A 13,411-nucleotide genomic window follows, 5' to 3' on the forward strand; every position below is an offset into this window, starting at 1 on the left:
GCGCAATGAAAGCTACCGCAGGCGAATGTGGATCGTGCCCCTGCCACGGACAAGGCACTGTAGAAGGTCCAAAGGTGAAGAAATACGTGCCTGTCTTCAAGGAGCCTTCAGCTGGACATAGGGAGGTACAAATGGGCACAGGCGGTTGCACAGTCGGAGCCAGTTTATGCTAAGAGGTGCACAAGTTCAAGTCCAGAAGACTTGGGTTTCTGGGCCTCGACTCTCCACTCCACACACCCCAGGTTTCCCTGTGGCCCGAATTTGGATCTATCTTAAGGTCACAGGCACTAACTGTGAAAATGTAGGCCTGGGAGGGGGAAGGATGGGAGACACAGGTGGACTAAAGTGAGCAGAAAGTGGGGGGTCCCTCAGGAGTATTGAGCTGGGACCCTCATTTCCTTGTCCGTATCTGCCTTCTTTTCCTAGGAATACGAGACTCTCTATGATGAATACAACCTGCTAGTGAGGGAGGTGGAGTCTTGGATTAAAATGTTAACAAACACCCGGAAATACAAAGCCAGGTGGACGCTAAAGGTCACGTGGTTCCATGCCCCCGCCTATCCTGCCTGGGGGACCATCGGGGTGAGTGGACCAATGGGCACTTCCCTGTGAACCACCTGGAAGTCAGACATCCTAGAATCCTAGGCAGAGCCCACTCTTCTAAACTCCTCTCTGACTCAAGGACAGATGGCTGATTATAGCACTCCCCTCCCGGCCCACCTCCCCGCCTCCCCATCCCCCATCCCTCCACCTCCAACGCCCCCCCACCCCCGTCCTGTTTCCTGAGCACTTACCATGTGCCAGGTGTGCCTCAGGGCTTCGCTTACATGACATCACACCAGCCCAGAGCACTGGGTATTAGGAGTTGAAACATGGGACGTGAAATTTCTGTTAGTCAGAAGTGGCTGCCTATTGGCAATTTTATATGGCTCAACCTAATATTATTATCCACGTATTAGAGATGAGGAAGATGATGGCTGGAGAGGTTAAGCAGCTTGCTCATGGTCACCCAGCTAGCAAATGACAAAGCCAGGCCTGGAACTGAGGTTTTTCTGACTCCGCACTCTGGCTCTCAACCGAAATGCATCCACTGGAAGGGGGCACACCACAGGCTCTCCTTAATCTTCTCTCTGGGGCCTCACCGCTCGGACAGTCACAAAGTTATTCCTCGTGTCTGGTCTAAAAAGTCACTCACTTCTTCATTGGCTCAACAAGTTCATTGCTTACCTACTTTGTACAAGTCCAGTGCTTGACACCCACCTTCAGAGAACCTCCAGTCTCACCTGCGTGGTCCTCCACGCTATTTAGGGTGAGGGGACATTGGGACAATATCCTTAAATATCCCAGAGGAAGTTCCTCAGGCCTCTCCCAGCTCTCGAGTGTCTTGGCTAACCTCTCAGGTTGCTGAGGCTTTCTCATACAGACCCTCTTCTAACTGGATTCTAACTCAGAGTCCTTTACCTTCCCTCCCTGGAAAGAAGAAGTCACAAAGAAGGCAAATCCACCATGGCAGGTGCTTTGACAGTTAGGGTGAAATCTCTGCATAATTCCAAACTTGCTTATATTTTAAGCCCATGCCTTTGCTCTGGGTAGGCCAGGAAAAGGTGACGTGGGTGTTGGGTGGCGGGGGAGTGGGATGGGTGGTGGGACATCCCAGATCTCTCACAGGCATCCCTGTGTCTGTCTCCTGCCAACCCCCAGACCAGCACCTACCAGGCCATCCTTTCCACAGACGGGAGCAGGTCCTATGCCTTGTTTCTCTACCAAAGCGGCGGTATGCAGTGGGATGTGACCCGGCGCCCAGGCAACCCTGTCCTGATAGGCTTCTCCAGGTAGGACAGGGAGGGGTTGTCAGCACTGAGCAGATAACTGGAGCCCTGCAGAGCCGGGCTTGTGCTGCACACACACTCCATCCCCCCAGGACAAGGCAGGATTCCTCCTTGCCAATGCTTCTGACTCACACGGACTCCAGTTCCCACTTCTTGCTGTTTCAGATTAAAAGATCCCTATTCACCCTGCCATTCTCTTCCCTACCCCAATCCCCGTGCACAGTGATAATAATTCCCAGAGTTTTGACTTCTAGGATTTCCACTCACATTAGCTGTCCTCTCTTGACTTCTCAAATAACATCACAATAAGAGCCAACATTTATTACACCAAGTACTTAATAGGCATTATTTCATTTGACTATCACAACAACCTCATGAAGGAGATAACTATTTACTACCCATTCTGCAGGTAAGGAAACTGAGGTACAAATAGACAAGTCATTGCCCAGAGTCACAGAGCTGGGAAGTGGCAAAGCAGGAAGTTGAATCCAAAATAGAATGCTGAAATCTGCCTTCCTGACTTCTGATGGGCTGAGAATTAACCTCTCGCCCAGGGGCACCAACAGCTTGTGTGGGGTTAGTGGCAAAGATGGAGAGCAGAGAGATGGATGGTGCGTGGATGCGGGCGTGGGTTCCCAAGACTGGAGGTGGCTCATTCTCTGACACAACAGTTCTGAACCATGGTGTGTGTGCAATCAGTTGCGAAGGTCACATGTAATTTGTTACTGGTAATTGCTGCAAGGGTTTTTCTCCGAGAGTGTGTTCAGGATCGCCCCTATAATTACATTGCTTTCACTTGCTTTTTGATGTGCCCTGGAGGAGAAAGTAGCGGAATTATCCAACTTAGCTAGGAATTTCACACCTTTCTGAGTGCACCCATGGAAGGTGTCACGCCAATGTGCCTCATCTGTCCTGTGTCAAAGGGGAGAAAGGATCCGGAGTCGCTGCTCTGAGGCGTGCACCCAGAGAGGCTGTGGGTTCTGCTCCAGGGTTCCCTCCTTCCTGGAGCAGCGCTTAAACACCACCCCGGGTTGTGGGGAGAGGGGCGGAGCACCCATTGCCTGGGTCCTCCTAACTCAGAGACTGCTCTTAACCCTCACAACCAACCGTCCCCTACAGCGCCCCCTGCCAACCCCTAGTTGAAGGGAAACTAACAGGAAGGAGGCCTGAGCTGTTTCTTTCACACCCCTGTCTCAGGACCAGTTTCCTGCAGTTCTCCATCTGATGTGGAATAAATTAGGGCCTCCTACCCCTGCCCCATTCGCCTCCTTCCCGCTCCTGCTTAGCGCTGGGAGTCAGTGATTCTGGCTACCTGGCTGCCCAACTGACTGAATAGCTGACTGACCAGCTGATAACGAATGACTGGCCGGACCGAGTGGGTGACTGGCTGACTGACCGGCCGGATGAATGAGTAACTTGCCTACTGAGGGGAAAGAGTCTGTGTGTGACAGAGGCCAGAGATTCTTTCCTTTGCCTGCAGTGGAGACGGGTATTTCAAAAACAGCCCGTTGACATTCCAGCCAGTGTGGGAGAAGTATCGTCCAGACCAATTCCTGGATTCCAACTCAGGTAAAAGCGCCACCTTATCACACTGGAGGGACTCAAGTCCTCTTCTGTCTCGCACTCCGTGTGCCATGACAGTCCTAGAGGGGCAGCTCCCTTGTATCTCCACCGTCCCAAAGGGTGTTTCCAGCACAATCTGACCTCCCACAGGTGGAATCCAGACTTGGCTCTGCCCAGGGAGCAGCGTACCTCCTGCACCCTCATGTAGTACAGAGTCTTCTCCCTGGAATGAGCCAAACCCAGGAGGACTATGAGAGGGGACCCAGATCCTGGAAGTGAGGACGGGGGTACAGCAGGAGGTGGGGGACATGAATGAGCAGTTAGGACAATTCTCCAAGTGTCCTGTCCCAGAGCTGGAGTGAGAACCCAGATGAGATCCCTTAATGGATCTACCAAAAAGGAGTTTCAGGGGATCTGACATCTATTCAGTCATCATTTATTGAGTACCTGCTGTGTGCTGGACACAGTGCTAAGAGCCAGAAGTATGAAAAAAATAAAGACCAACTCTGTTGGTCTCAGAGAGCTCTCACTCTGGTAAGAAGGCTGGTACTTTAGGTCCCATGGGCCTCCTCCATGACTTGTACTGTCTGGTGGCCCCAAAGGGAAAGAAATTACAGTTTCCAAAATGTGATAGAACAAAAGATATTTTAACATTAGAAATTAGCCATGTAAACTGTGAAGCATAAATCCAGCTCTATTTGTTCTGTGGCAAGAAATTCTGGTAAACAGAAGCTGAGTCAAATCATGAGTGCCATCTTGTGGAGAAAGCTGTCCTATCAGATTAAGTCCCTTCTATCCAGATGCATCTGCTTGTGATGTAGGGGGTGCAATGTGATAGTGTGTGTGTGTGTTTTGGGGGAGAGTATCTGGTGTGTTTCCCTTGATACCAGGCCATGGTGGAGAAGATACACGAACAGGTAATCATAAACAATGATTATTCTTTTCAAAACCTTATCAAACTGTAGTTATCTTGATAATTTCTTCTTTTGTGTGGGAACAGGATCAAAATCTAATACATTATATCCTATTGCATTTTTTTGTACTCTGGAGCCCCATTTCTCATTCATGCAGCTGGGGTGGGTGGTAAGTAACTTACAGTTAATTAAAGGTCTATTTAAAGTTCAAACCCCCTTCAGGATTTCTTCTCCCAATTACTTCTCGTTTCCAAGGATGGCATCTGGGCACAGAGGAAGCTTCCTCAGCCTCGTATTGTTGGCGCAAGCGTCTGCTTCACGTGCCAGCTTCCCTGTGGCTCCCCAGCTGGCCCCTGAGCGTCAGCCTCCATCCTGGCTGCTTTGGCCACTGGCATGTCTGTGCAAGTGTCTGAGCACGTGGCTGGTGGCTGGTGGCATCACTCACTGAGATATAGGGTGCATGAGGAGAAACTGGTTTGGGGGGATTGGCAGGTATTGGAACTTAGAGTAGCAGACATGAGGGTAGAGAATGGGGTGGACTGAAGCCCAGGGCCAGGGTTTGGCTCTGAGTTGGGTATAGGTGAGGTCTCCCTGCCCAGCACTTGTCCCAGGGTTTCACCCTAAGATTCAAGCTTTGGGATTTTGAACGTCACATCAAAGGGGCCTTTGGGGAGGAATCCCTGCCAGTCTCAGTTGGGTTCCTCCCTGGAAGAGCTGTCCAGAGTTGGGGGAGTGACATACAGAGGGTGCATTTATGAGTTTTGCGTGTCCCTAAAGCTAAATCAGAGCTTGTGGCCCCAGGCCCTGGGATAACCCCTTCTTCCTCTGCTCCCCCAGGCCTCCGAGGGCTGCAAATCTACAAGCTACACAAAGAAGAAAAGCCCAACTACCGTCTCCAGTGCCTGCAGTGGTTGAAGAGACAGTCTCAGTGGCCCAGCTGGGGCTGGAACCAGATCTCCTGCCCGTGTTCCTGGAGGCAGGGACTATGGGACTTGAGATTCCAGCCCATCAACATAGGTGACACCTCCTTCCTGTCTCTCGAGGCACCCCCAGTGTCCCCCACAAGCCCACTCCCTCCATCTGGCCATACCTGACCTTTCCCTTCCGGGGCACCCTCAGTTCCTCCCTGGAAGCACCCCAACCCCACTGCCGCCACCACCACGGGCATCCTGGGCCTGAGTATGTCTGGGCTTGTTGCAGCCTGGTCGGGCCTTGGCAGCAGGCAGCTGTGCAGCTTCTCCTCCTGGCGAGGGGGTGTGTGCTGCAGCTACGGACCCTGGGGAGAGCTTCTCCAAGGCTGGAGAGTGCAGAGTCCTTGGCAGTTCGGTAAGTGTGTCCACGGAAAACTCAACCCCGCCTTTTCTGGAGCTTTCTGTTCTTCACTGTCAGAGACCAGCTTGGGCTCCACGTCAGCAGTGGGACCCACAGAATGAAGCCTCTTGTCCCCATTTCCTCCCAGCTACTTCCCCTCAATTTCCTGATCTTGTAACATTAGGAAGTTTCCGACATCCCTTCCAGCTGGCATCCTAGGGATTTCTGACTGAGTTCCTCTTGCCCCATCTCCACTTGGCCCATAGCCCCAGCCCAGAGTAGGGACATCTTTCTAGGGAAGGGGAGGGGCCTGGTCTGACCCAGATTAGCAGGCTGTCTGGGGGAAGATGTGGAGTCATTTCCCGCAGAGACCTTCCAAAGGAGCTAGAGAGGACAGGGTTGGGGGCCCAGGGTAAGCATGTGCTCCCCACCTCCTCCCTGCAATCTCAGCAGCCTCCTTAGTCCCCAGACGACCAGCCACAGCCTCCCACTCCCAGCGTTTGGAGAGCGGTGGGACTCAGACCACCCCCTCCAAGAAAGGAAGGACCCTGTGCCTGCCCACCAGGGGCTTTGCTCCACGTGGCTCTGACAAGCCCACAAGGGAGATAGTAACTGGTCAGTGGCCTAAGGTCATTAAGCAGGGTGGGATCTGAACTCATGTGGGCCTGATTTGCCAACCATGCCCTTGCCACCCGCATCATCCTGCCCAAACCTCCCAGCTGGGTCCTGCAGGTCCCTCATCTCCCCCAACCTGCTGCTCTTCCCCACAGACCAAGAACTGGAGCCACAGAACTGGTGTTGCCGTTTCAACGACAAGCCCTCCTTCTGCGCCCTGTACCAGCTCAGAAGGCCCCGCGTCAGCTGCGCTGGGTACCAGCCCCCGAGGCCGGGTGAGGCTGCTGGAGCCCAGCCCTGGGACAGGGCTGAAGTGGAAGATCTGGGGAGGGTTAGCCTCTCGGGGTCTGGACCGGGGCGGCACAAGCTTCCTGGGGCAGCGCTGTGACCACAAGGGAAGGTGGAGGTGTGTGTGGAGTGTGGCAGAGGAGGGACTTCACACACGGCCCTGCGGAGGGGCAGGTGTGGTAGGTGGGGAGGTAATGAGAGGACATGAGGGGGCACACAAGCACAAGAGGGCTTTCGGGGAGGGTTAAATGCTCCATGAGCACCTCTCCAGGCTGAAGTCTCCCAGGTCTTTCCCTGGTCTGCCCTGCCAACGTGGTACCTCCTTTGTTCCAGCCTGGATGTTTGGGGACCCCCACATCACCACCTTGGATGGTACCAATTACACCTTCAATGGGCTGGGAGACTTCCTGCTGGTCCGGACCCGAGATAGAAACTCCTCCTTCCTGCTGCAGGGCCGCACTGCCCAGACCGGCTCGGCCCAGGCCACCAACTTCATTGCCTTCGCCGCTGAATACAACTCCAGCAGCCTGGACCCCATCACGGTGAGTGGGGCCAGGGCGCTCCCCTCGCAGGGAGCCTTTAGTTCAGGGACCTTCAGCTGGAGACTGAGGCCCCGGAGGAGAAAGAGAAGGAAGAAGGGAAGGGAGCAGGAGGGAGGGAGGACGCATCCTGCCAGCGCAGTGGTTCAGATTAGGAGTTTGGGATTAACACACACACACACTACTATGTGTAAAATAGATCACCAACAAGGACCTACTATATAGCCCAGGGAACTATACTCAATATTTTGTAATAACCTATAAGGGAAGAGAATCTGAAGAATTATATATATATATTCTTCATATATATATATGTCTGAATTGCTGTGCTGTACACCTGAAACTAACACGATATTGTAAATCAACTATACTTCAATAAAAATAAATAAATAATTTAAAAAAAAAAAAAAAAAGAGTCAACCCGGGAGACACAGGTTTAGGGTCCTGGCTGTGAGACTGAAGAAACAACTTAACTTCCAGTGCCTCCTTTTCCTTAGAGTAAAATGGGGATATTAATATTACCTACCTCACAGGGCCGTTGTGAGATTTAAAAGCTAATCTATGAAACGTGCCTCGCTCACAGCCTGGCCCGTGCCAAGCGCCTCACACCTGGTAGCTAGCCTCCCCTCGTGGTCACACTCCCCATCACCTTCACCTTCATCCAAGCCCCAGGCTCTGAGCTCTCCGCAGCCTCCTTCCTCAGTTTCTGGGCCCACCTGCAGGTCGGGCTTAGGCCTCTGTCATTTCCCTTCCAGGTTCAATGGCTCCTTAAGCCCAGTGACACAATCCACGTTCTGCTCAACAACCAGACTGTAACATTTGAGACTAACCGTGAAGATGCAATAGGTAGGCTGGGGACAGCCGTCAGCTGCCCTCTCCTGCTACCCTGGGTCAGGATCAGCAGGGTGCCCAGCACCAGGGAGAAGGGAGCTGGGGCGGAGAGGCAGTGGCATCGGGGCAGAGCAGCGTGGTCACCACCCCTGCTGTCCCTCCAGCAGCTGTGCCTGAGCAGTTTCTTCACCAGAGCTGGGCCTTAAACTTTCCCTCCTCACTTCTCTCCTTCCCCTGAGGCTGTGACAGCCTCTCTATGACAGCCCGTCCTCAGTCCCCAGGGAGAAGGGGGTGGGGTGGGCTGTGAAGGTGTCCTGTGAGTGTGGTTTGGGGCCACTGGAGTAGGACCCTGCAGGGCATCTCCCAGCTGCTCTTAGTCTCCTCTCTGCATCTTGAAACTTCACTACTGCCAAGTCTTGGGTCTCCAGGTCTCCAACGCTGGCTTTTTCCTCATTTGTCTCCCAACATTCCAGGCCAGGAGATGTTCAACACCTCTGGAGTTGTAATGACCCGCAATGGCTCCGTAGTATCAGCCAACTTTGATGGGGCAGTGACCATCTCAGTGATCGCTCTCTCCAACATCCTCCATGCCTCCTGCAGCCTCCCGGAGGAGTATCAGAACCGCACAGAGGGCCTCATGGGTAAGGAGCAGGCAGGAGCCTGCCTCTGCAGTAGGAGCTCAGAACCCCCAGCCCGTAAGCATCTCCACCTCCAGTGGGCCTGTGGACATCACAGGTGGAGTTTCCTTTCTCAGCCTCCTTGGAACAGAGCCCTGAGGGTACAGAGCAGCAGGGAAGGAGGAGGGACCTCTTCAGCTACCTCTGAGGCTCACTTCCCGTCCTCCTGAAGCTCCGGGTCCAGGGCAGCCGAGGGGGCATCGAGGATGGGCTCTGGGGAGCATGGGGCCAGCAGCCACCCTTCCCCTCTCTCCCTCCCTCCCTCCCTCTGGCTTCACACCTTCCCACCCTCCCCCGTCCCCCATATTCCCTCCCTTCTTTCCCCACTTCCTCCTTCATTTCCTCCTTCCCTGAAGCAGAGGGGCAGGCTCTGAGGCTATAGTCCTCTCCTGGCCTCCTGGAGGACTGAACCGACAACAGATGCAACTGAAAGACGCTTCGCAGGCCCCCTACTCCCCACATCTCCATGTGACCTGTTGGAGGCTCCCCAGGGAAGGGGGGGGCCACAGTCCCAGGGCGGCTGACTCCTGCTCTGTCCCTCAGGCTTCTGGAACGGCAACCCAGATGATGACTTCAGGATGCCCAATGGCTCCACCCTTCCCCCAGGGAGCTCCGAGGAGATGCTTTTTCACTATGGAATGGCCTGTGAGTCTGAGCCGCAGGGTCCGCAGGCAGATGGGGTAGGGCCAGGATGAAGGAAACTGCTGCACCGTCTCCCTCAGGCCTGTGGGGACCAGACCTCTGTCCTCTATGAGAGAGGAGTTGGAAGGAAGAGACCTGAGGATGCTGGTGCCACCTCAGATTTGTCCCCTCCACCCCAGATTTGTCCCCTCCACTTCTGTCCCACCTGCGTCTCTCTACCTGGAAGAGAGGACGAGGAAGTTGGGTGGCCCTCACTCACTAGAGTGGGGACTTCCAGACTCAGAAGCTGGAAGTCACTCTGTCCTTCCACATCCCCCTCCCCCACCCAAACCATATAAAGTAAGGGTAAGGGGTGGACACAGCAGAAATATAGCTGGAGTCCCACCCTGGTGCCACCACCATCGCACCTTGTGTGTTTTAGGGAAAATCAATGGAACAAGCCTTTTTGGCAAGAGGGACGACCATTTGCCTTCCAACTTCACCCCTGTCTTCTTTTCACAACTGTCGGGAAACAAATCTTTGAAAGAAAATTTGACCTCCAAGTGTAATGGAGATAAACAATGCATCTACGATGCCCTGGCCACAGGAAACAAAAGCCTTGGACTGTACACTGGGATGCTCTTTAGAAAATACCAGCAGATGAACACCACCCTGAGTAAGTGGTATGAGGCCCAGGGAGGCATGTGCAGAGTTAGGGAGCAGATGAGGTGACCCCCTTCCACGACACTCCTTTAAGCTCCACATTTTTAAAACTTAACAGATTCTTTTGCTCATGTTATTCCTCTGCTCAAACCGTCCCATGATTCCCCAGCCCTGTCCTTATGATAACCTTCAAAGCCCTATCCAATCTGGCCCCATTGCCTCTCCAAACTCTTCTCCTAGGACTTCCCACCTCACTCATTCCACTCCAGCCCCACTGGATTCTTTGTGTTCTTCAAACATGCGAGGCTCACACCCGACTCCGAGACACTGCACGTGCTATCCTCTTTGCCTGGAATGCCCTTCCCCCAGAGAGCCACAAGCTCGTCCCTCACCTCTTTCCAGTCTCTATTCAAATGTCACCCTCTCAGCAGTGTCCTTCTTAGCTAGCCTGCCTAAAATTTCACATTCACCCCCACTTGCTATTTGCCTTCCCTGCTTTATTTTTTCTCCTTAGTATCTATAACTATCTAACATATTTTCTAATTTCCATAGGTATCTTTTTTATTATTTGTTCATCGCTGCATCCTTACTACCTAGAACAGTGCCAGCCATAGAGTAGATGCTCAGTAAATATTTGTTATGACTGACTGAATGAACGAATGAATAAACAATTGTATGGAAATAGCAGGGCTCCAAAACACAGAGACCAGTGCAAAGGTTTTACTCCCTCTCCATTTTCTGACAAATGCAAAGCCCATCTAGATGTTACCCTCATGGTTTACAGCCCTCTTCCAAAGGTAAAACTCCGCAATGGTCTGAGCAACCCTGACCTCTGATTCATTTCATACCATGCCCAGAATAACATTCTGATCAGGAAAGAACTTGAATCCTGTTTGAGGAGAAGATAAAAGAGAGAATAAAGATTTGGGTGTGTGGGCAGTACAACCACAACCTACTCTGCATGTGTTTGAGAGCAGGTACACAGAATAATTCCTGCTTCTGGAGGTAGGTCACAGCCCGGGCAATGCTTCACACAAGAGAGAGGACTAAAGAAACAGGAGGCCCAGAAGGCAAGAGAGTATCTTGCCTCACTCCTCGCATTCCTTCTTTGTGTCTCAGATCAGTACCCCCCCTCTATTGAGGGTCCTGATGTGATGGAAGCCTACATGGGACAGGCCAAGCTGGTTAATTACACCAGCAGCACTAAGGACGTCACATTCACTCTCAGAAACAACTGCACTGACTTCAAGCTCTTTGGTAAGAATCCTTGGCTGGGGCTGTAGCAGATGAGGTCAGAGTCAAGCTCTGGGTAATTTTGTTATACCCTGTGCAACTTCATGTCACTTTTCCATTGGAATATCCAGGACCAACATTTCTTGGGAATAATCCCTATAATTCAAATAGGTGCCCCCAGTGAATAGTAGTGATGGGCTTATGGAGATTTGGCTGGCTAGCTAGACTGTCTCCGGGCACGTACAACTGATTCAAAGATCATTTCATCTCAGTCTTATAATATGCAATCATCCTTATGCAATCAACAAATTATTAGAATAAATATAAGAATTAACAAATACTAATTTAAAACATTTTCATATCTATTGAAAGAAGGATATAATATGGAACGAGATTTAAAGAAATGCAAGTAACTTCATTTGGTACCTTTCTCACTATTTTTATGTTTGTCAACCATGTTTACCTCACTTTGCCTCTCTTTATCTGCTTTTCTGCGCTGGGACCAAGCAAAGCTTCATCTTTCCCTCCCAGTAATGGTGTGAAGACCCCATTTCAGGCCTGTAACCATGATCTGGGTCAAGAATAATAATAATAATCTGGGAATTCCCAGATTAATAATAATAATCTGGGAATTCGCTGGCAGTCCAGTAGTTAAGACTCGGCACTTTCACTGCCGTGGGCCCGGGCTCAGTCCCCAGCTGGGGAACTAAGATCCCACAAACCACGAGGCATGGCCAAAAAAAAAAAAAAGTGCAAAAAAAAAGAGTCAAAGCCCACAGGATGTAGCTTGCCTTCTGTTGCCAGCACTAATTAAGCTGGTGACTGTTCTTTGCTAAACCAAAGCCCTTAGGGACCTTATTCTGAGCTCTGAGCACCTCTCTGACTCATTTTCTTTCTCTGCATAAGAAGGGACTGCTTTGGCTGTACCCTGTTGCTCCATGTAGCGTCCTCCCAGGTGCCAAATTAACAGTATCAGGAGATTTTCTCCTCCACTGAGCTCCTATCCTGAAGAGTGCTGGCCTGGAAGTTACGCTCGTTTGTTCCCTACTATCAGCTCTTCTCAATCTACTGTTTTAAGGAGACGTTCCTATTTTCTTGAAAAACATAAGACAGGTTGGACCAGAAGAGTCCTTATTGATAGGTAGCAGTGTTACACTGTAGTCTGGTGTCCGAAGGTGGCTGGTCAAAAGTCCAGGCAATGAGAGCAGTGGGTGAGAAATCAGGGCGAGGGATGAGGATGCCATGAAGCTGAAGTCAGTCTGGCCTGCAGTGTAGCCTGGGGAAGTGTTGGGCGGATCCTGGCCTTCATCCTCCATCCCCCCTGGATGTCCCATCCTGGCGCACGCCTAGGCAGGCTTGCCTTTTGGGGTCTCTTCAGGGGGAGCAGCTGCCTCCCCCTCTGTGAGGGTCCACCCTATGATCCCTGAGTTGGGCTGGTGCCACCTCCAGCTCGGGGCGTGATCAGGATCACTCCAGGAAACCAGCCTTGCTCAAGGAAATGCCGGAGAAAATTGGAGGGGTGGTCTGAGAGGGGTGCGGGAAGTCCAGCATCAGCACTTGGGGTGGCAGAGAGCAGAGCAGTTGAGGCCTCCAGCTCTCAACAGTCTCGTCTTCCCTGGGGCAGAGAATGGGGCATTGCTATGGACACCAAAGTTGCTGGAACCATTTACCCTGGAGATTCTAGCAAGAAGTGCCAAGGACAACTTGTCATCTGTACTCAAGCCAAGGACGGTGGTCTGTGCGTGCAAGGCAGAGAGCCAGTGTTTATATAACCAGACCAGCCGGGTGGGTGATTCCTCCCTGGAGGTGAGTGGTGAAGAGGGTTGGGGGGAGGTTTCCAAGTTGAGGGAAAGGAAGTGGGAACTGAAAGGATGTCGTCCTTCAGCTCTTCTGTGCTAATGTGTGTGATGGGAGGCGGGTGGAGCTGTGGTAGGTGAGTAGAGCAGACACCAATCTCGGGCCACAAACTGACAAGTGTAAGAAATAGAACTTTCTTTACTGCTTATAGCTCAACTGAATTTTCATCTCCCAGCTCCCATTTAGCCAGGCTGGCAGGAAACTTCCACCTCAATCTTTCTTAGAGCTGCCCAGTGGTTCCCAGCTCCATGGTTCTGGAGTGAGACAGTGAAGTAAGACAGTAAGATGTGGGTAGGAAGGTGCCCATGTGGTCCCTGGGCCTGAGTCTACACGGATCACAGCTCCATGCACCCTCCCTTCAGACATAGGGGAGTGCTCTGTGGCTTCTGGGCCTTGCTCAGACACAGGAAACCCTCTGCAGAGTGGCTTAGGGTCCCACCTGCCTAGAAGCACTGCGTAGCCATTTCTCT

The 13,411-nt window shown here is 52.0% G+C and overlaps 1 protein-coding gene across 1 annotated transcript in view; it reads left to right on the forward strand.

Moving 5' to 3' along the window:
- The window catches only part of MUC4 (mucin 4, cell surface associated), a 56,577-nt gene that overhangs the window by 35,630 nt on the left and 7,536 nt on the right, over nucleotides 1-13,411 (forward strand). Inside the window, 13 exon segments of the mRNA XM_036849673.1 lie at nucleotides 427-582; nucleotides 1,702-1,832; nucleotides 3,310-3,398; nucleotides 5,144-5,323; nucleotides 5,507-5,632; nucleotides 6,388-6,507; nucleotides 6,854-7,062; nucleotides 7,815-7,905; nucleotides 8,364-8,531; nucleotides 9,111-9,212; nucleotides 9,631-9,864; nucleotides 10,971-11,108; nucleotides 12,709-12,890. Of these exon segments, the coding sequence (XP_036705568.1) occupies nucleotides 427-582; nucleotides 1,702-1,832; nucleotides 3,310-3,398; nucleotides 5,144-5,323; nucleotides 5,507-5,632; nucleotides 6,388-6,507; nucleotides 6,854-7,062; nucleotides 7,815-7,905; nucleotides 8,364-8,531; nucleotides 9,111-9,212; nucleotides 9,631-9,864; nucleotides 10,971-11,108; nucleotides 12,709-12,890 (1,926 nt within the window).

The sequence above is a fragment of the Balaenoptera musculus genome, chromosome 4 (genome assembly GCF_009873245.2).
Source record: "Balaenoptera musculus isolate JJ_BM4_2016_0621 chromosome 4, mBalMus1.pri.v3, whole genome shotgun sequence".
In the NCBI taxonomy this organism is placed as follows: domain Eukaryota; kingdom Metazoa; phylum Chordata; class Mammalia; order Artiodactyla; family Balaenopteridae; genus Balaenoptera; species Balaenoptera musculus.